The sequence below is a fragment of the Periophthalmus magnuspinnatus genome, chromosome 8 (genome assembly GCF_009829125.3).
Source record: "Periophthalmus magnuspinnatus isolate fPerMag1 chromosome 8, fPerMag1.2.pri, whole genome shotgun sequence".
NCBI lineage: Eukaryota > Metazoa > Chordata > Actinopteri > Gobiiformes > Gobiidae > Periophthalmus > Periophthalmus magnuspinnatus.
Window position 1 is genome coordinate 28,546,156 of NC_047133.1, and position 27,363 is coordinate 28,573,518.

At 38.4% G+C, this 27,363-nt stretch overlaps 1 protein-coding gene across 2 annotated transcripts; it reads left to right on the forward strand.

The window, feature by feature from the left end:
- The first annotated feature begins 3 nt into the window (after positions 1-3).
- On the forward strand, positions 4-27,207 carry carhsp1 (calcium regulated heat stable protein 1). 2 transcript variants are annotated; one of them, XM_033971611.2, is made up of 5 exons: positions 4-230; positions 23,852-23,952; positions 24,509-24,614; positions 24,984-25,106; positions 26,695-27,207. In XM_033971611.2, exons 2-5 carry the CDS (start codon positions 23,871-23,873, stop codon positions 26,855-26,857), a joined length of 474 nt encoding a protein of 157 aa, XP_033827502.1. In that variant the 5' UTR covers positions 4-230; positions 23,852-23,870; the 3' UTR covers positions 26,858-27,207. The 2 variants fall into 2 exon arrangements, with proteins under 2 accessions (XP_033827502.1, XP_055079477.1); XM_055223502.1 differs by lacking the exon at positions 4-230 and adding an exon at positions 11,468-11,500.
- The last annotated feature ends 156 nt before the right edge of the window (positions 27,208-27,363 follow it).

Sequence of the window (27,363 nt, forward strand, 5' to 3'; positions counted from 1 at the left end):
CCCATTCAGAAACCGAGAGAGGAGCGGGAGCAGACCGGAGCAACACATAGATATCTATGCTGCTTCTGTTTGCCGCTGGATGCTGTACTTTTCTTTATCAAATCAGAGACTAGAAAAGCGCGATCTAACACTTGACAAACTGAACAAGAATTCAAACTCAACGTTATTTTTTTCTTTGAGGATAATTCCGGCAACTTCAGTGCACAATCGTCTGAGAAGTTGACGGAGAGGTGAGTGAGCACAAACAATAGAAAAAACAGGACTGGTAACATGCTTTCAGCCTGTGTTTGAACAACAAATAACAGTAACATTTTGTTCTTTTTATTTTGGTATTTTATTTGTTTCGCATTGTTAGTACGTTGCGAAATATTTTGATGCTCAGACTGAAACTTTTTTTCCCGTTCCTTTCCACAAGCTAGTTGCTAGATGACTTTCTCATGTTTCCTATATTGTTTGAGTAGATTCACGTTTGTGGCATTTCAGGTGATATTGCGATTGTCTCAAAGAATGTCCACTGCACATAAAAATAGGATGTTGGTCCGTGTTTGTCCATTAACCACATTGTGCAAGGGTAATGCCTGGAAAATCCCCTGTTCTTACTGGCCTTGTTTTGTTTTTAAGGGCTGGATGAAATGGTTGTTGTGGTAGAAACGTGATGGTAAGGTCTGTTGCAGGCAGGATGTGGCTTACTCAAATGCAGGATGGCTGTCCACCAGCTGGTATAAACATCAATAACATTTATGCACTGAGTCAGAGATGTACCATACAAGACAGAACACTGGTCATTTAAGGTGAGGTAATCTATAGAGGATGAGGGACATGCATGTTTTGACTTGTGCAGCATAATTGTTTCAAATGTGTTGTCTTGACTAGCTACACAAACACAGTGTCCTCATGCACTGGCCAGTTCTTCAAAGTTGGTAAATTATGAAAGTAATGATAATTGCTTGGCACACTTGAAAGTGGTAAGAATGGCTGCCAATCTGTGCCCGCAGCCTCTCTAGCAGCACTCAGGCACACACAGCACATTCACACAGGCAAGATGGGTGAGGAGTCTTGCCCAGGGACACAACAACAGATGGGAGTTGGGAGCAAACTGCCAATCATCTTATGAGATGTCCATTCAAAAAGGGCTACCTCTCTGGGACAGCACAAGTCAAAGATAAATGAGTGTATGTGCCACCCAGAAGCTTTAGGATAGTTGTCTATTTTGTCTGAAGAATATCCTACTTAAAACTTTTTTTTAAATTGAATTTTTGGTTTGAACAAAACTGAACATATAGCATTAAAAATATTTTAGTGATATTTTGAACACAACATACTTATCAGATTGTACCATTTTCTCATAATTTGTAGTGCAGCCACAATCTTATACAATCATTTTTGATATTTGAATGCACCTGTTCCTTCATTCTGACAGCATGATGTAGTTTTAAGTTGTGCACATGTTGTGTTATTCTATCCAGTACTGGTAGGTAGAAACATGCACATCTAATTAAAAAGTTCCAACAGCATACTGGGTTGACAAAGCAGCAGAAAAAAAGAACAGATCCGCACTGCAGTTCTTTGGAACTCTCAATTTTAATTATTTTCTAGTTTTGGTGTCAAGCCCTTCTTCAAACAGGCTATTCTCTCCATTACTTAGCCTTACATTACAAGGTCAAACTCTGTGTGCACTGGAGTAAAAATTACTGTAATGTTTATGGCGGTGCCTTTTCTAGCCATTAAAGGACTGTTGTGTGGACTTGTGATGTTGTGAAAGCCCATCTGGTTGTTGTGCTAACTGATCTGTGTAATAGTCCCCCACAAGGGCAGGCTGAAGGCAATAAAGTGCTGATAATAAGACACAAGGAGCAAGCCAGGGCAGTGGATGACTTGTACAGAGGAGACGAGTGAAGGGGGAATTGTCGGCAAAATAACAGAGGAGATGAGAGTGAGTGGTGGTGTCAAAAGCTGTTTATGGAGGAACATTTTTCAGTTATTTGCAGTTTTGAATGGCTTTATAATAAATAGTCAAGTGAACACAATAAATGAGTATCTAGTTTTGATCCTAGTTTTTGTATTGACTAAAATTATTCCTTGATCTTAATTTATTTTCTTCTAAAACAAAATGAAATTGGTATCAGTCTTGATTTCACAAACATAGACAAGACAGATTTTTAATCAGTGCCATTTAACACAAAAGCAATCCAGTGTCTTCTTTGAAAGTATGAATACTGCTACAAATACCATGCCTTTACTGACAAATGGCTGTAGACCTCTTGATTAAAATCACCAAGGCATATCATTGACGTTTAGACATGATTGAATCTCAATCTTGATTAAACTTCCATTACATTTTTTGGAGCAGCGATCTTGGTTTAATTATTCTGATCTATTATCTTAGTTTATCAATTTTGTTGTTGTAATCTGCTGTTTGTCTCAACTGTATCTTTTTATTGTCAAGTTTTGTTTCTTTAATATGAGTTCTTATCAGTGTAATATGTAAAACTTATGTAACATACACGTTCTTGTGCAGAAAGTGAAACCCGTTTATCAGGACTATAATGCAGGTGAGTTTAATACTATATCTGGATGTGCATGAATGAGTGTTTGCTTAGGGGTCAAATTCCACTGAAATCTGACTGGAGCGGCTGCAGGGTTTATATCTGCTCTTATCACACATCACGAGGACAGCTGCGGCCATATCTGTATGCTTGAGTGTGGTCGCTTGGTAAAGAGCGTGTAGGTGGGAACAAGCTACTGTGGAATAGCTTTACTAATGAACTTTTGACTTCTCGTATAGTGCTGAAAAGGTAGAGGTGAGAATGGCATTTTCACGACACTAATATTTGAATTTCAGTATGAAAGAAAAAGATTAATTTTGATTTCAAACATTTTCCAGTAGAATTTGCATAAAATTTCAGAAAACAACTGATACAACAACTGAACAACTGACTCGTATTTGTTATATTATATATTTTCATTGTTAATGCAAGACAAAGGACAAAGAAGTAGAACTCAGCTATGCAAATTTCTTGTTGAACATTATCTTTTACTTATTCATTTTGTTCAATGCGCTTTACTTTTATTGACATCAACCTCATTCCTCAAGTGTTTGTCACACATCCACCTGCACATAAACCAAAGCAACATTTAGTGGCAATTATTATACAAGTCTGTGACTCACTCAAATACCTGCCTTTTATGAGTAGTGCTTTTCAGATGACATGTAATTCAGACCACTGTTGTAAATGAAGTGTAGTCTTTTGTTTTGTTTTTGTTTTGTTTATTCTTCTTGGGTGTCAGATTACATCTGAATGGGGGAACTAGTTTAGTTTTGTAGCCCAAGTGAATATGAGTCTGTGAGTGAATATGAGTGAGGGTAACAGCACAAGATCAGACAAGGCACTCTGCAGATCAGGTTTCATGGTCTCTCCTCTCTCCTAGGACAGACTGTTTGCCTCTAAATCAGGCGTGTTCTGTGAATTGTTTTGTTTGATTTCCACTGCCAGTGCTAGCCAAATAAACCTTAAATTTCATTTTAGTGTATATATAATATAGAATATCAATTTAGAATTTATATTTTGTTCACGTGCTTTAAAAATGCGATTTTAAAAGTGCAGGTGTAAGGTAAGGTATACTTTGAATTTCCCTTATGAGGGATTAATATTTTGGTCAGTGAGCACCAGAAAGAGCTCAGGGACACACACAGTTTTAGTGAGGCTTGGGCTGGACCATGTACATGTTTTGGGTTGATGGGAGATACTGGAGTGCTTGGAACTCAGAACATTCCTGCTGTGAAGCATGAGCGCTTAATTGAAGACCTTGATCAACATGCATACTATAAGCAAGGTCACCTTTCCACAGATGTTTTTGTATAAAAAAACAAAACATTTTTAATAAAAACATAATAGAGGAGGAGGATTTATTTTGAAATTAGCCAGAAATGTGCAATGAATTCACTGAAGAATATTGTTGCTAGTCATTATTTGATAGATAACAAACTGAAGACTGAAGACAGACTTTCTCCTTTTCTTCTGTTGACATTGTTATGAGAGGTTAAGACGGTGGGTGGTGTCACTGTTCGCTCAAGTGCATGTGTTTTGTTTGTGCCATTGCCAGATTCAACATGAACACACAGATGTATCAGGTCACTCTGTCCCATTCCAGCATATGTTATACCATGTTGAGTTGACTGAATTTATGATGCTGCTGATTGAATAAATCAAATAATTTTGCAACAGTTATTTAACTTGCCTACTTTTTCTCCATTTAACCTACTTTACTATTTTACTACCTGACATTAGTTTTGCAAGGCTAATCTTATCTTGACTAGAATAATGATCTTGGCCACTACAATATCCCACGAGACCAAGTGATTTTCCCAGAGAAAGTGCTGCATTACTACAGCAAATAATTGCAACAATATGCAGTTATGCAAGATTAATACACCAATTATCAGGTGGATGGACAAATACATTTACCACTGCACTGCAGTTGGTGCTGTGCAAATAATCACATTTTAATTGAGAATAAAATGTGTGCATTTCAATGATCACCTTGTTTTATTTATTTAAATGGGACAGTGCATATTTATGAACATATAAATATAAATATGCGAGAATTAGCCCGAAGGCTACTTTACATCTGTAGTCCCTGGCAGATTAGAGAGATAGAAACAACAAGAAACTACAAGTTCATACAATAGACATAAAAACAGATTACCAGTTACAATTCATAGGACAGACATGGATGAAACAGCACAATGAAACACAATCATAACATACAACACTGACATGCATAGTAGCATAACATTAATGATCACAGTTCTTGATCCTCTTGAGCCATCGTTTCAGATTAATTTTACATGTACTTAATGTCGTAGAGTCTCTTATTGCAGCTGGGATGTTGTTCCAGATTTCTGTGCCCTTGTCTGATAACACCTGCTGACTAAATGTAGTGCGTGTATAAGATATTACATAGTCACCTCTGGTAGAGGCTCTTGTTACTCTACCACTAGTACTGGTTTTGGCCATAATGAACTCACCCAAGGGTGGTGGAGCGAGTCCATTTAAGACCTTATATACTGAACAGGCTAGTTTAAATTTTCAAAAATTTGCAAAACTTAAAATATTATATTTCTGAAGTATGAGACAATGGTGAAAAGATAAAGATTTTCTATCAAATATATTTAAAGCTTTTTTAAAAAGCGATTCTATTGCTTGAATGGTTGTCATGCTTGTCAATGACCAGTTAGTAATGCAGTATTCAATGTGAGATAAAATCATGCTGTGGAGAAACATTTTAGCTGCATTTTCTGACAATGATGGTCTAATTTGCCTAAAATTGTGAATATTAAAATTAATAAATTTTGATATGTTTTTTTTTTACATCTTTTTATACGATAGAGTCGAGTCCAAGGTAAAATATTTGAATTCATGTACAAACTGGAGCTCCTCTCCTTTCAGTAACCCATTTAAACTGGAATTTGATGGTGAACATTTGGAAACTAGCATGCAAACAGTTTTTTTGGAATTCAGTAAGAGACATGACTTGCTCAGCCAGTTATCTACATAGGTGATTGCTGATGTTAACTTCTCTGAAGCTTCTATGACAGATTTAGCTTTTGTAAAAATTACAGCATCATCTGCATATAACACAACATTAAGTTCTTTACAAACATTTGGCAGATCATTAATATATAATGAAAATAAAATCGGTCCAAGTATGGAGCCTTGTGGTTCTCCAACCTGACAATCGAGATATGGGGATTCGATACCGCTGACAGACACACAGTGGGTTCGGTTCATCCAAAGGATAGCCGGTTCAGAGAAATTCAATTTTGTTAACCTAGTTAATAATGTTTGGTGGTCAACCGTATCAAAAGCCCTTTTCAAATCAAGAAAAACTGCACCAACAAAAGGATAAGTATCTAAGAAAAATTTTATTTTTTCAAGAAAAACATTTATTGTGGTTTCAATTGAATAATTTGCACGAAAAACAAACTGCATAGCTTGCAGGGGGGTATAACCCATATTTAAATGCTTTATTAATTGTTTAGTGATGATTTTTTCGATTATTTTATATGTAATAGGCAGTATGCTAATTGGTCTTTAATTTTTAACATCTGCTTTATTGCAAGATTTGAAAATTGGAATAATCGTGGCCACTTTCCATGCTGCAGGAACATGTGAATGTGTAATTGATAGATTTATCCAGTGTTGGGCATCTTACTTCAAAAATGTAATTAGTTATAGTTACAAGTTACTTCTCCCAAAAAGTAACTGACTTAGTAACTCAGTTACTTTTTTGGAGAAGTAACTAGTTACTAGGCAAAGTAACTACTCCGCGTTACTTTACTCCGCATTACTTATTATGTTAAAACAATAAAAACACAACAGATGTGAACCTTTAACATTTATTTCACTTTAACAGATTGTAATTATATTGCATTTGTTTCCAAGTAAATTATAGAATGTATCAAAAAAATAAATAAAAAAATAAATCATTTCATTTGAAATGAAAATAAATCAACATGTCACACAATTTCAGACAACTGTATTTCAAGTATTTTCTTCATTAAAATAAACAATAACAATAAAGTGCTTTCAGTATAATATTGAAAAAAATCATTACCATGTTTTGCAAAACTAAGGCATTCAAATGTAAACCATGTAAAATAAGACAAAACCTTTAAGCTTCTCTGGCCACGCACTGTAATTCTCTGTCCAGTATTCAAATATTAATCACTCTTATTTCAACATAAACTGAACTTTATCCAACTCTTGTACATTCATTAAAATATTCACACAATCCCTACTAATACTTATCTATTGCTTTATTTATCTATCTATCCATCCTATCGATTGGACCAGTGGTTGTATCTTAGAAGCAGAATCTTTCAAACCTCTGATCTGAGCCTGTTCCTCTTTGGAAAGAACACAGTCACATTTCGGATCAAAACACAACTCGGACCCAATCCCCTGTGAATGCACGTGTGGACAGGACATCATTTCCCATCATGCATTACGCGTTTGTAGTCCATGCAGGTGGCCGGAGTCAGTGGAGAGCTGCTGCGCACGGCTCGCTCAAAAACTTCCCGTTACCGGTGCACAGGTTACGTCAGAGTAAGTCGGTGGCATCTTGGACACAAAACTAACCGGCATGCACCGCGCACTGATCGACGGCGATGTATCTGCGCCCGCCTCATCTCAAACAAGCCTTTTATCTCACCCCAGCCTCCTCTTTCACCAAAGAAACGCAACAGCGTTGCAGCTCCTTGGCTGAGAGATTCTGATGAAGAGCAGAGTGAACTCAATTAAAAGTAATGCGCTACATTTTATTGTCAGTAACGGCGTTAGGACGCTGGGAAAAGTAATTAGTTAGATTACTTCATTACTGAAAAAGTAATGCAGTTAGTAACACCGTTATAGTTTAACGCTGGATTTATCAAATGTGTTATTGGACGTATCAAGGACTCTTTGTGTAACTTTATAAAATTTGTGTCCAGACCATGCATCTTTAGCTTTTGAACTTTTTAATTCACATATAATGGAAGCTACATCTAAATCACTAATTTCAGCTATCGTAAAGATGGGCAGAGACTCTTTAACTGAGTAGGATACATTTTCACATGAGGTAAAAAGCTGTGAAATTTCTTGGACTGAGTTTTTAAAAAAGTATTAAATTTGGTTGCCATGGTAACAGGATCTTTTACGGTGTATGTAGCCCAGCTAGCACTGGATGTAACCCTGCTAGAGCTAGATGTAGCCCAGCTAGCAGTGGAACCCCAGCTGATGGCTGTAGCTCAGGTAGCCCAGCTAGCTGCAGGTATAGCACAGGTGGTTGTAGCTCAAATAGCAGTGATAGCAGGCCCATTAGTAGTGGACCAGGATTTAATTAAATATCACCAGCCAAGAGCAATATCATCAGAAGGTGCAAAACTCCCAGCTAAGGTTTATTGGATTTTGACTGTTCATATTTACCTGGGGTTGGCTTAGCATGTCCATTGTTCAATACTTTTGTAAAGAGAAAGTACTGACTCCTCATGACTGGGTAGAAGATCTGGTCATTCTTTTTATCCTTTTTTGGTGGACATATTATGCACAGAAGTAAATAAAAAGATACAAAGCAAGTAACAGACAAGTTGATGACAAAAGCTGTGGTCTTTTAGTGCTTTTAGAGTTTTTGTGGCATGTGTGACTGCACCACGGCGGCCTTGGGTTTGACAGCATGTGGTAGTAAATTTGACTATTTGTTTGTCTTTTTTATGTTCAGAAAATTTAGTAGTGAAAGCCATTGATTTTTGTTTTTAATAAGACAAAACAAAATCAAATTGAAAATCATGATCAATCTATATTATTATTATTATTATTATTATTATTATTATTATTATTATTATTATTATTATTATTGTTATTATTATAGTTCCCTAGTTCCTGGGAAAGATTGCCGTTATTAAATGTCAAGATTAATCACCTGGTGTAGTTCTTGTATCCAGCAAGTTCTTGTATCCAGCAACAAGGTGACAACAAAGGTGAGGATTATGCGGATTATGTTTAATATCCACAGGGTCAGAGGTCATCTATATTGGGATGACATAAGCAATGTATTTCAGTGATTTTGGTTTTCAGAGGCAACTATATGTGAGCTTTTAATTCTAGCCTTAGCAGTTGGACATGTATTCAGTGAGAAGTAATAGGTTTGTTATTGTTAAGTGAATGCATGGTAGATAGGTGGGGTAAATGTGAGCAGGAGAATGAATATTGTTAGTAATTTTCAGGTTCAGTGGTCACATTGAAGGCCACTCTGGCACTTGTTTGTGAGTAGACCATGTGATAATGGCTCTGTATATACTGCAGTTCAATCCTAGGTTTAGGCTGTGACATGGAGCCATGATTCATTAATGTAAACGTATTAACCTGCATGCATTCTGTACAGGATGGGATGTGACTACTTCCTGTTTCCTGTTATGTCCAGGAAGTGTCTGTATTCCCTTGTATGTGAGACCCAAAAGAGAAAGTGGAAATAGCAGAGCATGGACGAAAGATGAGTTTGAGTCGTTTGTCTGAGCAATTCATTTATGTAATAAATAAAAGAAGAACGTATAAGAAAAACCAGTGGCCTTGGAACCTGCGCCAGTTGCCCATATTTAGATATAACTACCTGTAGGCTTATAAATGCCAAAGTGACTATATACAGACTGTTAGTCCATGCGCTCACCTGTAGGGGTGCGCTGGGGGAGGCAGGGCTGACCCAACCCAGTTTAATGCATGTACAAAATGCGCAGTGCTGATACACCACAATATTTAGTGCTTTCGTTGACTACACTGACTGCCTAACTTTTTAATCGCATAAAATACCCATCACAGTTCATCAGCTGAATGAGTGCACACGTGGAGTCAGGACGTGCATGCACATCACCGTTAACAACTGAACACAACCATAATGGACACATTTTAACTTTGTTTTCTCATTAGACTATAATCCAAGTTACTACACATAGGCCATATGACAACACCAGCACCTCACTCACTGCTGCTGTCTTCAACAGACCAGTATTTTCACACATGTCACCATCTGATGTGTAATCCAACCATGGAAATATAAATCCACAAATGCTATAGTTGATTCATTATGCGCTCCGGGAGATCTGAGTGTGAGTAAATCCTGGACTAGCAGGGATGGACTGGGAGAAGAAATCCACCCTGGACTTTTTGGTCAGTTGTCCCAGCGCTGAGCACACCACTGGCCTGGGTGGAACATATGTCCATTTATATATAAATGGACATAGTTAACCTTTTAGCTGCCACATTCCAAATAGGAAGTGAGCTTGGGTATGCTTCTGGCTCCAACAACTTCTGCTGTCAGACTTGTCATTTTGATCCTAAAGAACAAATATTATGTTTTTATAACATACCAAAACATGTATATATCAGTGACGTGTGATCAGGGGAGGCAGGTGAGTCTATCATCACAGAGAAAAAAATAAATGAAATGGTAATATTTATCCAATTATTTGTACTATAAAGTTATTTTTTTGATTTAACTTTGCAATTATAATTCTTTTTTTTATACAAAATCGCCAAATTTTTACTTTTACCGTTCAAATACTGAGAAGAGACGTGCGGAGAGGCAACCGTTCGTGACTCACCATAGACTGACTGTGCTGTACGCTCAGCAGTGACAGCTACTGCTTTAAGCGACTGTGAAAAGGCGCCAGGTGAGGCACGTAGTCATCTGACCTCATGACAGGGGGCACTTGTGAGCCCAGGGATTCTTGCAACTCCTGGGGCAGAAAAATAGTGACAGCACGCTTCCATTTAGAGAAGACCAACGCCGGAGCTAAAGGGTTTGCTCCAAACTATGGTACAAAATGGTAAGAAATTTAAACCAAAACAAAAAACAAAACCAGCTTGCTTTTTATTTCATACTGTTAGAGCTATTTCATACGGACTTTGGAACTTTTATTTTGAAATTCTTTTTTATTCTGGCCCCATGTCACTTAATGGGAGAGAAATTGGCCCGGGGCCAAATGTTCTTGCTGACCCCTGGTTTACATGTTTGTAAATCTGATTGTGATGACATCAGTACCTCACCAGCCATGAACCTCACCGCACATCACTGGTATGTATGGTATATAATAATTGTAATATTATATCCTACGGTCTTAATTTCTTATAATGTGTGCTCCAGAGACCCTACCCTTGCTCAGAGCACTGACTGCGAATGACTTCTTTTGCGCAAGCTCCTTTAAATGCAAATCAAATACTAATGTTCCTTTACCTGCGCCACACCCTCAGCAGCCATTGTTGAAGTCCTCTAGATAACAGAATCACGCTCTGTGGAAGTTTTGCTGAATTAGATTACTTTTTAACTACGGATTTAAAATGGCACAACAAGAACACTTCACAGTCCAACCCTACACGTTTGAGTCAGAATCTGAGCCGGAGCACGAAGATGTTGAACCTGACGAACCTTCAGAATCTAAAATGAATGCTTCTCAATGGTTGGTTGGTTAACTTGTAATTATATACTAACAAAGGTGCATTTCTAGCCAGCTCGAAATAAATGGTTTAGTTTTAAAATACTGCTCAGCCTAGTGCATTAATGAACAATGTATGGATGATGCATGTTATTATAAAAGAAATCATCTGTGAAGATTCTCATGCGTTTTCAAGCCTATTCACATACTCATCTTTTATGAGAAAGGAATTGAACAAAAACATAGTTTGCTTAGCTATATAATACTGTTAAATCAAATACGACTAAACTGTTACAACTGTTATGTTGTTTTAGTACATTATGTTTATGTATTTGAAATAAATTGTCAGTAATGGCCATGTGTTGAACTAATCGCTCACTGCGGGCGGTATTGTCGGCTGTAATCTCTGTAAATATTTTGATTTATGTTGCGCAACAATAATTTAATTAAGAATGTTGAAATGTTACCGGTAACTGAACTAAGATCCTGTTTTCAGGTGAGATTTCTTTGATGGGACTGAGATCTCTACTGATGGTGAGCTGGTAGGACCTAATCAATTCTGTTTTTGCCCTGTGGTCCGTGAATTTGGATTTGCGTGATTACAAACTGAGTTTGCGTTATTTGAACTGAACTAAATCTTATAGCACAGTTTGGACCATTACATCTAAGAGGAATGGTACAGTCAGGGGAGTTTTTGATTATGGTGCTAATTTATTGTCAAACGCTAAAAGTTAAATTTGAAGTTCAATCAAATTAAAAAAAAGGTAATGCACACTGTGCCAGTAAATATTTTTAAGTACTTTACTGACACTGCAACAGACAAGTACAAAAAAAAATTAACAATAAGTGTTGTTCACTGTATAACTTTTTACTTTAGCAAACCCACCAGAATAAGTATTGCACACTGTACATATATATTGTAGTCTCACTACAAGCACAACTCTAAAAAGAAATAACTAAAAACACAAATATAATAAGTTATTGCATGCTGTATGTGGACAGTGGTGATGGAATGGAGATCTGTAACATTTCCAGGAAAAATGCAGCTGGGTCTGGAAACACCTTTTGAAGATCATCTCCAAGATGTCATCAACATAATCTCTAATAATGGACAATCATCTGTTATTTTTTTTCCCTGTTATTTTTTTTCCCATTTATTTAAAGTTTTAAATGCTCTATTTTTAATGTGTCTGTACATATATTTTCTTGCTACTTTGTCATTTGTGACGTTTGTATTTGTGGTTTTGCATAACTGTAATTAAAATACACCTCAGAAAGCTCCAACATTTTTGCTAAACTATATATGTTGGCATTTTATGGATGGGTATGGGTGCGTCTGGACTACACACATCTTCTACTTCTAATGCTCCAGCAAAGGGGAGGGGGGCATCCCGTCCCCACGTGTTGAGCCGACCAGGTGAACCAGTTTTTTCCAACGCTGGCGGTCTAGGGCCAGCTGCTCTGCGTCCTCTATGGTGACTCCAAGTTGTTGGAGGTCGCCCGCAATGACGTCAAGCCATCGGGTGCGGGGCTTGCCTCGTGGTCGTTTCCAGCCTGCCGCCTTTGGGTCAAACTGGAGGATGGCTCTCGTGGGATGGTCAGCAGGAAGGCGGAGAACATGGCCAAACCAGCGGGTGCGGCGTTGCGCAGCCAGGCAGGATGCTCTGGGCTGGAGCGTGCGAGCTCTGAGCTCCTGGTTGGAAACTCGCTGGGGCCACCTGATATTTTCGATGGTGCGGAGAGCTCTGCTATCAAAGCTATCTACTTTGGCAGCCAGAGTCTTGTTCAGGGGCCATGTCTCCGAACCATACAGCAGGATGGAAAGTACGGCAGAATTATATATCTGGAGCTTTGCGACTACACACAACAAAAAATATTTATATACAATTAATCTTAAGAGATTAGTAACTGGAGCTTTGACTTGCATCTCATCAGGCACCTCTGACAAAACGGTCAGTGAATCTTCAGGATCATATGTATACTCCTGTGGATCTGATGGCATATCCATTGTTTAGCTGCCTTCTAAGGACTCCTCTGCTACGGTCTCTTCAAGACTGGGTCTTTCGGTTGTCTCTTTCCAAATATCACCGAACGTGGACTTTTAACAGGTGTCAATGTGATAACTGCAAGTCTACGCAACAAGGGACGCACCAGCAACAGCCTCTGGGCTCTGTTGGATTATCAGAGTTCCGATGTGACAAAAACACTGATATTAGTCGTACACTTCTTTCAGCCCAGGGTCTATACTCCAAACTCCTAATAAAACCCCCCAAAACAAAACAGGGTACTATTAATCTCTACCTCTTTACCTCATCTGCATTTAGTATAAATGTTTACATATCTATTCTCCTAAAATGTGGCTGGAGGGTTTTGACAGAGAACTGTGTCCCTGTTGTGCACGTTGTTATTATTTTTGTCTGTAAGCTTGTTGTAGCAAACGACAGCTGGTGTGCACTGGAAGTCCCCTAAACAACAATGACATGTTAATTGTGCCATATATAATCAATAAGCAACATTCCTTTAGTAGCCATTAGGTATTCTGCTTTAAAGTTAGAAGTGTTCGTCCACTTCTAACTTTAAAGCAGGTAGACACATCGTAACATCAAAACAGAGGAATAAAACAAACGTTGCATGCCTATGTTATTACTAGATGCTAAACACGACTCCGAGCTAGCTAAATAAAGTATTTGAGCTAAACATTTCCTATAACAGCTTATGTCTGCTGTGTGGGCACTTGGTTGTCGTTTGCTAAGACACACCCTAACAGGAATATTTACACATTTGTTTAGCTGCTCATTACAACGGAGTATAAGGGTCACTTAAATTAAAAAAATATGCGGGCGCTACGAGAAAAAAAGTCGTAATATTACGAGAATATAGGCTGCTGTGTGTGAATGAGTGACCAGTGCGTTGTGTGTTATGGAGAATTTGGAGCATTTTGTTCTGATAAACTTTCAACTGGGGTTTACGCATGATGAAATACTGTGTCTTTTAGCCCACCATCACCACACTATCATCATTATAAGTACTTTGAAGGGACACTGCAAGCATTCGAGTTTGTTTAGTCGGAGGAACCATATAGATTTGAAAGAAATTGCTATATCTGAACAAAATGCTCTAAATTCTTCATAACGCACTGGTCACTCATTCACGCACAGCAGCCTATATTCTCATAAAAATTCGACTTTATTCTCGTAATATTACGACTTTTTTCTTGTAGTGCCCGCATAATTTTTTTTATTTAAGTGACCCTTATACTCCGTCGTAACTCATAGCATTAAAATCTCATCCTTTGAAAATGCACTGGACGTTTTCCACCTAGCCTGTGCTAATGGAACTGGCTCCTAAAGACCCCAGTGTTTATTCTTCATAGTGGTTTGAACATAATGTTACACATAATGTTACACATTAAAACTTGTTTTAAATACCAAATACCACCCAAATCCACCTCTGTGGCCAACAAGTAGCCTGTGCGCATCTTGTAAACAAGTGATTAGTGAGAAGGAAGCTACGGCTAACTAATCTTGTAGGTTTTTTAGGTGGAAGATCTGGGAATGAAAATACAAAAGGGGCAAATATCAATTCTGTAATGAACCCACAAAGTCACAAGATTTACTTGATGCAGACAGATATACAAACAACACAATCACAAACGGCATTTGTCAAAAATGCGTTAGTCAAAAATGCCAAATAAACCGCAATGTCACATCAATTTACACCAAAATAATGATAAATAGTATTGTATAATTTTTTTTATCTCTCTATTAAGAGGTGCCTTTCAGCAAATCCATCACTGAACTGGTGCAGGTTTCTGAAGCATTCCTCCTTGAAGTGGCGCCACATACAAAAGCATTATCCAAGTAGTTGGCAGAAGTTCTGTAACTGGAGGCCGATGAAACAATACATGTTGGTTAATGCAACCAACAACCAAACACCTGACTTTATAAATGTGTATTTTCTTTATCATGTTGAGCTTGAACTACAAACAAAAGAAGATGGCGGACTCAGAGAGCAATTACCATAGATTGAAGTTTTTTAACTTGTTTGGCATTTTATGGAGATTTCCTTTTGAAAACCAGTGATGCAACAGATCGAGAAAACGTTAAAGGTCACAGACAATGAAAACGGAGTATCTAAACCGGAATTGAAAGGTGTCTAAAAAGATACAAAGATATCTTTACAGCTACTGGATGGTTTAAATTGAGCTTTTCTGAGTTAATACAGGCCCTGTATAACCTGGAAAAGGTATCCAAGAGCTAAGAGCTAATAATGTTGATTTAGCATAATATGTTCTTTTAAAACATTCCTATTAACCCGCTCCACATGAGTCTGTACATCAAGATATGAAGAATAATAACAGACAAATCAGGTGCCTTCTTTTGCCGAGGTTCTGCTAGCGTTAGCAACAGGTTTGATTGACGCCGTTGCTAAGTGCCCGCTCCTTGCTAAACCTGCAGTGCAGGCAGGAAGAGACGCTGTCTTCAACAGCCTTGCTTAGGTCTGTTGTGATCATTTCTATATCGACGTTCAATATATGATAGCTGGAACAATATATTTTGGGACTCAATAAAAGTGTATCGTATGTACATTTTCTATGTAAAAGGGCAGAGATCTGTTAATTATTGACCAATAATAGTACATTATATATTGCAGCTCATACCTTTTAATAATACTGTGTATTACAAATGGTTTACTGGGATTATCTTGCATTATTGTGATTGTGTCAGTGATTTAAATTGTTTCAATATTACAGTTTATCGCAGTATATCTGTGTACCAATATGTCGTGTTTTTTTTTTTTTTTATTGTTATTGTGACAGGCCTAGCCTTGCTCTGGATTGGCTCTTTGGTTGCTATGATACTTGTGGTCAGAATTCCAAATATGGAACTCTGCTCCAGATTCACCTCTGTAACTGCTAGCCTCGAGGAGCTTAATTTGACGGGAGCCGAATGCTATGGGTGATGTGCTGGTGTGTGCAAAGGGACTATCTGATTAGTCAGTTTTAAGATGGGGCCAGCAGCTTGCAGACAGAAGGCCCAAGGTATTTGAAATAAAATCATTAGTTTTACATTCTTTTTGCTGAAATGTCAGGGGCACACCCACTGGTAAAAGCTAATTGGGGTGTCATGCCTGTTTTTGGACCAGTAGGTTTGATGGTGAAGAGCAATGGGTACAAAGATGACAAACTGTTGTAGGTATTACTTTGTAATTTACAATATTGTCAGATGAAGTAGAGTGTGGCAAGGGGCATGTGTTTTAAGTGAAATGTGTCAACTTCAACTTCCTGGTGGGCTTTTTATGTAACAACCGCTTCTATGATGATGCTATATATAAATAAAGAAAGCACAACACACAGGTCTTAACCATGGCTAAACCTGGGGTATAAGTACTAGGCCAGACCAAGACCAGACAGAGAATGCTTTATGAAAATGCTTTTTTGCAGTGATATAATAACTACAATTACAATAGCAAAGAAAAATTCAGTTCTGTCAACTGGAGAAAAAGTTTTAGAGTGAAGACGTTTTGCTGCTTATCCATCATTTTTACTAAAACGTTATTTATTTTTCTTTTGCTATGGATCATACCTGGATGACTGAGGGATTACACAGTCCTACAATAATAATACATTATTAAATAATTTTATATTCTGCAACATCAGTAAACTACAACTACCAAATGCCAATGACCCTAGATAGCATAGGTATGAGTGATTTTCAGAGGGTAGAATGTGATGATGTCAAGATGGTTTTCCTGTTGATTATTTCCTGGCAAAGTACAATGTTATCAAAAGGTAAATGTTGAATATGATAATTTCTTACATTGACTATTAGAACATAGAACACACACTGTATTACAACAAAATTCTGCATTTTAATAACAATAGTCATTTTACTTGCCCTCATCTGTATTGAATATTATTGGCTGATACCAACCCAGCAGTATATAGACAGACCATGAACCAACATAGGAGTAAGTACAATTGACTGACAGATTAGCATTTTCACAATTAGTCCATTAATATAATCAGAGATTTGAAATGCCACTCCTATGCTAGATGCTAAATGGGCTGTATGACAGCACAGGTCTATGGACTGTCACAGCCTGTTGCCTGACCCCATCCACTGCATGTTCATTATTGAAGCAGGACGTGCTACACTGACGCACACGGCTGGTGACTCATCCACAGGAGTGAGACCGCTTCTTTAGCTCTGCTTTTTTACATTTGGCTTTGTGGCCTTGTACACATGTGAAAGGAGTATATTATTAAACCCCTCCTTGTGCAAGGTGAGGGTTCAGGTTGTGTGACTGTGTGCATAATGTCTAGTCTTCAATAAACCGCCCACTGCCCAGTATCTGAATGCTAAATGAACCTGCTATGAGGCTAGCAACACACACAAAAACACTTTGCTGAGTTAATGGTATCCAGTCTTTTCTCATGCATGTATTTGATCAAAATGTGTCTTACCCGAGTACAGATATATTGTATAAGCAATTCTTGAGGTCAAAATAAGTCCACTGTGTACTATCTGCATCTAATTTTAAAGCATTTTATTGTCCCAAGATATATGTATGTGTATATGTGTGTATGTATATATATCAATTTTATAATTTAATATAATTATTTTATTATTATATACGTGGGTGGTCTCATCCTCTCTTTCTACACTCGGGACCTCTATCAGAGGCCTGGGAGCTTGAGGGTTCTGTGCAGTGTCTTTGCTGTTCCTTGTACTGCATTTTTCTGGACTGAGATGTCTGATGTTTTTCCTGGGATCTGCTGTAGCCACTCCTCCAGTTTGAGGGTCACTGTCCCGAGTGCTCCGCACCACTGATACCTTCACCTCCCAGGCCTTCTCCACCTCTTCTTTGAACCCCTGGTATTTCTCTAGTTTCTCATGTTCCTTTTTCCTGATGTTCCCATCACTTGGTACTGCGATGTCCACCACAACAATTTTGCTCTGTTGTTTATCCACCACCACAATGTCCGGTTGGTTCACCATCACCATTCTGTCAGTCTGTATTTTGAAGTCCCACAGGATCTTGGCTCTATCATTCTCCACTACCTTTGGAGGTGTTTCCCACCTTGACCTCGGGGTTTCCAGCCTGTACTCTGGACATGTTTCTGTACACCACTATGTCCGCCACTTGCTTATGCCGCTCCATGTTTGCTTTCCCTGCAGCATCTTACACCCTGCAGTTATGTGCTGGATTGTCTCAGCGGCCTCTTTGCACAGCCTTCACCTTGGGTCTTGTCTGGTGTGGTAGATCTGGGCCTCTATTGTTCTGGTGCAAGGCCTGCTCCTGTGCAGCCAGGATGAGTGCCTCTGTGCTGTCCTTCAGACCAGTTTTCTCAAGCCATTGGTAGGATTTCTTGATATCAGCCACTTCAGTTATGTTCCGGTGGTACATCCCATGCAGGGGCTTGTCCTTCCATGATGGTTCCTCCAGCACTTCTTCCTCTGCAGTCCACTGTTTGAGACAATTGCGGAGCATGTCATCTGTTGGGGTTTTGTCCTTGATGAACTTATGGATCTTGGACGTTTCATCCTGGACTGTGGCTCTCACACTCATTAGTCCTCAGCCTCCTTCCTTAAGGTTCGCGTACAGTCTCAGGGTGCTGGATTTGGGATGAAACCCACCATGCATGGTCAGGAGCTTTTGGGTCTTAACATCTGTGGTCTGTATCTCCTCCTTTGGCCAGCTTATGATTGCTGCTCGGTATCGAATTACTGGCAAGGCATAGTTGTTTATTGCCTGGGTCTTGTTCTTGCCATTGAGCTGACTCCTTAGGACTTGCCTTACTCGATGGAGGTATTTGGCCATGGCTGCTTTCCTTGTTTCCTCTTCAAGGTTGCCATTTGCTTGTGGGATACCTAGGTACTTGGGAGGGAGACCCCTTCTGTGTGGACTATCTTCCCTCTCTTTGTCATCATCAGCATTACTGTGTGGGACCGTAACAGGCTTGATAAACTAATCAGGAAGTGTGTGTCAGTGATGGGTGGGAGGGTGGACTCTGTAGGAGAGCTGGTGGAGAAGAGGATGAGGAGTCTGATGCAGACCATCCTCAACAACAGCAGACACCCGCTGCATGAGACTGTGTCAGCTCAGAGAAGCAGCCACAGTACCAGGCTTCTCTCGCTGCACTGTAGAACTGAGAGGTTCAGTAGATCAGCCATTCCTGCTGCTATAAGACTGTATAACAGCTCTTGTTGATTGGGTGCACTTTATTATCTTATCTTTGTATTCTTATCTTTGTATTCTTTGTGATTTTATAACTGTGTGCAATTTGTGTGCAATTTGTGTTGTGTCTCTGTTTTGCAGCTGGACAGGTGAATTTCCCTGGCTGGGGATTAATAAAGTATTTATCTATCTATCTATCTATCTATCATCCGGCTACACTTCTCAAGCCCGAGTGACATTCCACTGTCTGTGCCATACATCCTCCTTCGTATCGTACAGCTTGATGTCATATATATATATATATACAGAGACACAGAGACACAGAGAGACAAATGACTTCAAGCCAAACGACTTCAAGCCAAACCCAGTATGGGTGTAATTGCAAAGTCCTTGGACTCATGGTTAATATTTTCATGGTAATAATGGTGGCATGCTTTTGTTATTTCAACTGCCATGCTATTACTCTGCTCTTCAGTTAAGTGTGTTAAGTATTCACTTATTCCAATAGCATAATAGTGATGCATTCATAGATGGGAGCTCCACAGAAAAAACAGGCTGAACAAAAAAGACTAAGGAGAAGTTGGTGAGGCCATATGGTCCTTATTCTGTTTATACTACAGTACACCATAAGCTTCTGTATGATGCTGTGCTGTATCTAATCCAAGTGTAGGAACAAAGAAGGACCTGTGTTAGAGTGAGAGGGGACCATCTGTGGGTAATAGACTAAGTTTCCCAAGTTCCTCCACAGCCCCGTTGCACCACTCTGGGTTATCGTTCTGCCTTTATCTCATCTGCTCCTCTGTGACATTTTATCTACTACTTCTTCCCTTGCTTTCTGAACAGTGAATAGACTAAAGTTAGAGAAACAGATTTATTTAAAATTAACAAGGTAGCCCGGTTTTGTTCAAAGTTTTAGCTCCTCATAGCTGTATAATAGAAATTTTTCACAGTGTACTCTGTTTTGTTCAAAAACTGGCTTATTCGACTCACCACATAATACAGTGTTGCTGGATTTGAGGAACCTGGATTTCCAATGCAATGAGTAAAACATTTATTTGGCAGCATGGCTTTGTTTTGCATTCATAATTTTGTTGTAAACTTAAGTGTTTAAATTTGCAGTCCAAACGAAAATCATGAGAAAAATTGGAAATAATCAAAGTGACTACTGTGGTTTTAGTGCATTGGCCTTGTTGTCCAGTGCTAATAAATCAGTGCAGCATTAGATGAGTTGACATGTGCGATGTGCTTCATTGAGCTGGTATTTGCTGCATCAGCTGGTCCTATGGGTGCAGAGCTTTCCTGAAAATGCATAATGGAATATTCCATAGGAGTGACCAAGGGTTACTCCTGTTGTACAGTGTGTGCCAGAGTCAGGGAGGAAAACTAAGAATGAAACTGAACAAAAACTCCACACCCAGGAGATCCTTTATTTCCTCATCAAGATGGACTGGGCTTGATTTCCTCTTTTAGTCTATGTGGCCAGTGACCACAAACAAGTAATGTGTTTGTTACAATTAGAGAGGGGTAGTACTCAGGTATTTACTCATAAATAAAAACTGTGAATGAGTAAGTCTTCAATTGACAAAAGATTGACAATTTGAACATGTGGGTTTCATGCAATGCTTTATCAGATATAATTTAGTTTTTCTTACATGGTGTATTCTTTGGAAATACCAGCTTTTGTATATTAATGAAATGTTTTGTCCTTCCAATTATATTAATTTGTTGTCCCAACAGTGCTAAACATACATCTCTTCTAATCCAATGCAATTGCTATGTCCATATTAAATAAACAGTTGCCATAAGTTATTTTTACTTAAGTAATTTCTTGAATCACTACTTATACTTGAGTAGTATTTTTTTTAAGTAACAGTAACGTCCTCTTCCCTGCCTTCCGACCTCAGAACTGAAGACTGACAGACATGAGAATCACAGATGTGCAGAGGTCTGAGAAGTCAAGTCTCTTGTTATTCACCTCAAGTCATAGGTTCGTGAACAAGTGTATGTCCAAAGCTCTATTACGCTCAGATTTCAAGTGTTTTATAACACTAGTAGAGATCACTAGTCTACCCCTCTGCTGTGGTGCATTGTTGCCTAGCAATTAACAATTTAACACAAAATATTCTTTATTATCTTTTGAATGGTGGAAAAGTGCTCGAAATGTTTCTTAACAGGAAACTGAAACCAATCAATAGAGCCGCCCGTCTCCAGTATTGGGGTGGTAGTAGAATTTAGCTAGTACTATCTTTGCTAAAAAGCTAAAGCTGGAGCTGGAAGGTGTGTATGTAAAGTCCCTGCCTCCCTTAGTGGAAAACTAGACTATGTTTTACGTCAGCAGCTGTCGGTGATGTGTAATGCCCCTTTAGACTTATTAATGTAGAGAGCGTGTATAGTGTGTGTATCCTGAAGTAGCCCAGTGACATGTTATCAATCTGTATTCCTATCTCACATATACTATACTATATCAACTTATCGTTCAATACCTGATGAAACAATACTTCTTGGGGGTCAATATTTACTGTGTGTCCTTTTTCCTTGCGCTAGTGGAAAAAGTTTGGTTATTTTTCTCTACTATGATGGGGGCTGAATTATGAACTTATATGACTCATTACAGATACAAACTAACTACTTCTGTGTTGCAATCTGTTTTATTTATTTATTTATTTATTGCAGTTCATGTTTTTTAACAATATTGTACACTAAGAATATTTTTTGGGTGATAATTCTGCCTTATGGTTTAGTTTCATTGTTATTGTTTATATCGGTGTAAACCCTCAGTCGTCCAGGTCTGATTCATAGCAAAAGACGAAGTTTAAATCTGTCAAATGGACAAATCATTGTGGGAGTGAAGACGTTTCGCTGCTCATCCAAGCCGCTTCTTCAGTTCTGGTGAGATTACTGGTGGCCACTGCCTTATATCTATCTGAAGGGAGGGGCTAACTACACTGGAACTGTAGATGTTTACAGTCTTCACTCCCACAATGATTTGTCCAGTTGAAAGATTTAAACTTTGTCTTTTGTTATCGTTTATAGTAATATATTGCTCTTAAAAATGTACTTTCATCATGTACACTGCTGCTGTTTGATTGCCATCATTTAGTTGTTTACTCGTCTTCTCCCTGGGGCAGTCGACTATGACATGACATTTTTTTAAAGTTGAGTAGAATACACTTAATATTTACCTATTATTTTCGCAGTCCAGCACAAGACCTAACCTAATAATTTTTAACTTATAATCTATAGAGCTATATGCAATAATGTTTTAGTAAGAAAGAGCATGTGGTTTGAAGTGAGGTGAGGTTCCCTGAAAGATTTCTGCCCCACTTTTATATCACATCCAGGCTCGACTAAAAATGTTCAAATGGAGAAGAACCACAGAGTCTTCAAAATGAGACTACAGTAAAAAAGAATTCCATGTTGGGTTTAATAAATCGGTACAGGGAGCTGACTACATTTAAACTTGTTTAAAACTGTGAAGCGGACATTGTAGGGAGTGGGGATACGCTGAATTGTTAAAAGGGTTTAAATTGGTGAGCACCCACGTTGACGACCTTAGCTCCTCCAATCAAAAATGTCTGGTACCTCCCTTTTTTATGTATTTGGACATACATTAACAACTAATCTGATTGTTGATTGTAAGACTGGTAATGAATGAAACACTTGTTTTTGCTATTTGCAACACTGGGTAGGTTGACTTGACCATCCATCTGTTGGATCAAGTTGGTCAGTATTTTTTTAGTGCTTATGAGTAATTGTGATCAATACTATTATGCACCTGATTATCATATGAAGCTAATTTACTCTTCTCAGTTAAGCATCACCCCACTATTACTGCCTCCCTAGCCCCCTCACAATTAGCACAGAATCATCTAATTTCATCCTTGTAATTTCTTCCACTTGTATATTTTATCTTGTCAATGAAAGGGTTGCATGATGTTGCCTATAATATGTGCAGTGTGGAGTGGCATGCTTGTGACCGGTGGGGGTAGCAGGACGTCCAGAGCTGTTCGTGATCAGATTAGCTTCACGTCTATTGAGTTAAGGCAGTGCGCACTTCGGTCGACACGGAGATGGCACACTCTGCACTTGTAACAATGGGCTGCTGTGTAAGTAAGAACGCACGTCCAATTGGGGGAAAAAGGATGGCATATTGGCCTGGAAAACCTTCAGATTTGAGAATACATTTGCTCTTGGTGAAAGTATAACATCTGTTTTTATATAAGCAAGTGTACAATGGCATTCTATTTCTAAGGCAGTTGTTTCCATGAAAAGAGAATCAACTGCATGTTTGCTTCTCCAGAAAGTTGCAAATTGTTGTTTTAATGATAATGTTTTATTTAAATTTGGATAATATTCATATTTAATATTTTATGAGTTTTTTGATGTTGCAGACACAAGACATTTTTCTGTAATTAAATCATTTGAAAAGTGTTACAGTATTTAACTGCGCACTGACAGTGATTATTTTAGGGTTGTTAACTTTTTCTAATAAAAGGACATCTGTCTGCATAATTATTGGCTGTCTGAGGTGCCTGGTGTCAGTCCATGATGCAAGTTTCACTTTGAGCTAAATGCTTTTGTTTTGGGTCCCCACGTATGTTGCCATGGTAATAACAAGGTGGCTTGTGGGACATGGTGGTCACCTAATGTGCAGTGGAGATAAGGATGGGACTGGGTCTAATGGAAATATCCTTTTCTTTTCAGGTATTTACCTTCAGCAGTCATGTCCTCTGAGGCCCCACAACCCACAACCCCTCCACTCAAGTCTCCAGCATCGCCATGCTCTCCTCACTCGCCAATATCAGGTAAGATAACTTCCAGATTTATTTAGTCTTTTTAAGAGATTACATTTATACTGATTGGGACTGTTTGCGCAGTGAATGGGAAATATACTTCAAAATGTTGCACATAATAGAAATCTGAAACCATGAATATGTTGGCAACTGTAGTTTCACAAGTACCTTGCCACCATTTACTTGCTTGTTTATTTTAAGTTGATATGATTGTGTTCACATGTGTTCTCCATCTGTGTTCCACCAGAAAATATTTTTGGGTCCTCACAAAACAGTGTATTTGTCTTCATGTATAATTAATTTGCAATAATTGTGAAGTTTGGGTATAGCGTAGGCTTAGGCTTACACCACTGCTTTCATTATAAAAATTGTATAAAATAGGGAGTAAATATTTTTAAATGCTGTGATAACATAACTAAAAATGTCCTGAAAAAGTCCTGTAAAATGATTTCAAGCAAAGTGTGGGAATGCTGATCTTTCTATTAATGCATGAACTTCAATAATACACTAGAGACTTATCAGTGAAAATAGGGATGCACATATTTAAGCATGTTATGTGACATGTCAGATCTAAGGCCCCCTGCATGCAGACACAGAGAACGCTCGCCCTCCCCGATGAGAGGCTACCTCATCCCCAGCCCTCTGCCCACCCGCCGCAACAGGACCTACTCCGCGTAAGATCTGCTTCACACTATCACATGACAAACTGTGTAAACGAACTGCTATATTATGCTAATATTATGGCAAACAGTTGCATAATACTTGGTAATTGTAACACATATGGAACATCGCCAATATCAGACTGTCTCTGTTGAAGTTTTCTGCTACACATTTCTACCTTAATACCTTGTTGAAGAACTGACTACCACATTAGAGAAAATTCCATTATGCATACTGATATGAGTTTAACACTGGCAGATCTTGTACGTTAGGTTATTATAGGTCTGTTGTATTGGATGAAAATAAGTGAGTGTAAAATGCAAATATTTTATACCATTTTGTCCATACTCACGCTGTGCCCCCACCTCTCCCCTCTCTCACAGGACGGCCCGGGCAGCCGAGGGCCCTGTGTTTACTGGTGTGTGTAAATGCTTCTCCCGCTCCAAAGGCCATGGCTTTATCACGCCATCGGACGGCGGCAAAGACATTTTTGTCCACATCTCCGAGTGAGTTGCGCTGCTTATTAGTACAGAAGGTATTATCGGTAGAGAGGACTGGTTAACCAAAAAGTATGAAACACAAATCAGAGTGAAGTGCACACAACTTGAATAAAGGCATCCTCCTATAGTTAACTCTATAGTAATAGATATTCTATATGAGAGACTCTAATGAAACACAGTATGTCTGTAGTTGCAGGAGAGAGTAGTAGGAGGACTGAATTATGTTCTGACCTTCTTTGAGGTTCCTGTATTTTCACCCACTGCGGTTAAAATGTGCATACTGCACAACTGCACACCCACACACTTAAGTCATGTCAAGTACCCCACAATCAAAATGTTTATCTACTGTTTAATTTGAGCACTGCTTATGCTTCTGTGTAGGCACAATGCTAGATGTCTTTTAATATTATTTTTAATGGATAAATCTAAATGTAGTAGTAGGGATGTCAAAAGTATCAAAATTCAGATACTAATCAATACTAAAACTAGTATCGAAACAAGATACTTATTTGAGGTATCAATACTAAAGAAAAGGTCACATTCACAAAACAGAAATTAACCTTTCCTGAATAACTTAAGATAGAATGATCTTGAACTGAAGACCACATAGACTAGTATACGCCCATGGACCACAATAGAACCTATGTGGACGGCTGAGAGATTACAGATATAAAACCACATGATAATATAAAAGAAAACACTATTATTTAATATTGGTAATCACATTATTTTGTCTAAAGAAATTCCTTAGTATTGAAAGTACTGAGTAATAGTATAAGATAGATGCTATCAATACATTAGGGCTGTGATTATGCTCTGTTATACATGTTTGAACAATGGAGAAGGTATACAGTATAAATGTATTCTTATATATTATATATATGTACATATACAGTCAAAACCAGAGGTTTACATACACTATATAAAAAAAACACACACTTTTTTCTCACTGTCTGATATGAATTCAGACAAAACTTTTCCTGTTTTAGGTAAATTTGGATTACCAAAATGATTTCTATTTGCTAAATACGAGACAATGTAGACATTTTTTCATTACTTTCTTCAAAGTCAGAGGTTTTCATACACTAAGATTATTATGACTTTAAACTATTTGGGAAAACCCAGATGATGATGTTATGCCTTTGGAAGCTTCTGATAGGTTTGACAACATTTCAGTTAATTAGAGACACACCTGTGGATGTATTTGAAGGCACACCTGAAACACACTACTTCTTTGTGTAACATCATGGGAAAGTCAAACGAAATCAGCCAAGATATCAAGAAGAAAATTGTGAACTTGCGTAAGTCTGGTTCATCCTTGGTGCAATTTGCAGATGCCTGAAGGTGCCACGTTCATCTGTTCAAACAATTATACACAAGTATAAACACCATGAGAATGTTCAGCCATCATATCGCTCAGGAAGGAGATGGGTTCTGTCCAGAGATGAACGTGCTTTGGTGTGAAATGTGCATATCAATCCTGTACCGTACTGTACCGACATGGGCTGAAAGGACACTGCAGGAAGAAGGCATTACCACTTCCACTTTATACGTCTTTGTAAAATCTCATCATTGTCAAATCTTTATCTTGCAGTGTTGAGGGCGAGTACGTCCCGGTGGAGGGTGATGAGGTGAGCTACAAAATGTGCACCATCCCTCCCAAGAATGAAAAGGTCCAGGCTGTGGAGGTCACCATCACCCACCTGAAACCGGGGACCAAGCACGAGACCTGGAGTGGCCATGTCATCAGTGAATGAATCCGCACAGCCAGTCAAGTGGACAGCAACACGAAGATGAATCAAATACATTTGTTCTTCATTGGATAAAGGATACAGTCGTTTGAAAGAAGTTGTAGACATTTAGTTGGATTTATAACTTGTTCTGGATGAGTGAATTTCCTTGTAAGAGTTTGAATTAATTTTAGCTACAGTATATTGGTTGGTTTTGGCAACATTTGAGACTAACCTTGTGAGGAAAGCATGGATGTGCACTCTGTGTACGTCCTGACAGTATCCAGTGCCTACTCCAAACCATTGTCCCTTCTGTAGCTTAAATGATCTTGTTTGATTGGTTTGTAGGTGAAATAAAGCATTAACAAGAGTCATGAGCATCCTACACTTGTTTTATTTACCTACACAAATGTAAATACAAGCTTGTGATATCAGTTGAATTATAATGATTGGTGAGCTCTTTTACTGGTAAGCAGCTGCCATCATCTGTTTTGTTCTGGTTACTACAATTCAACATTCCATAGTAGTTGTAC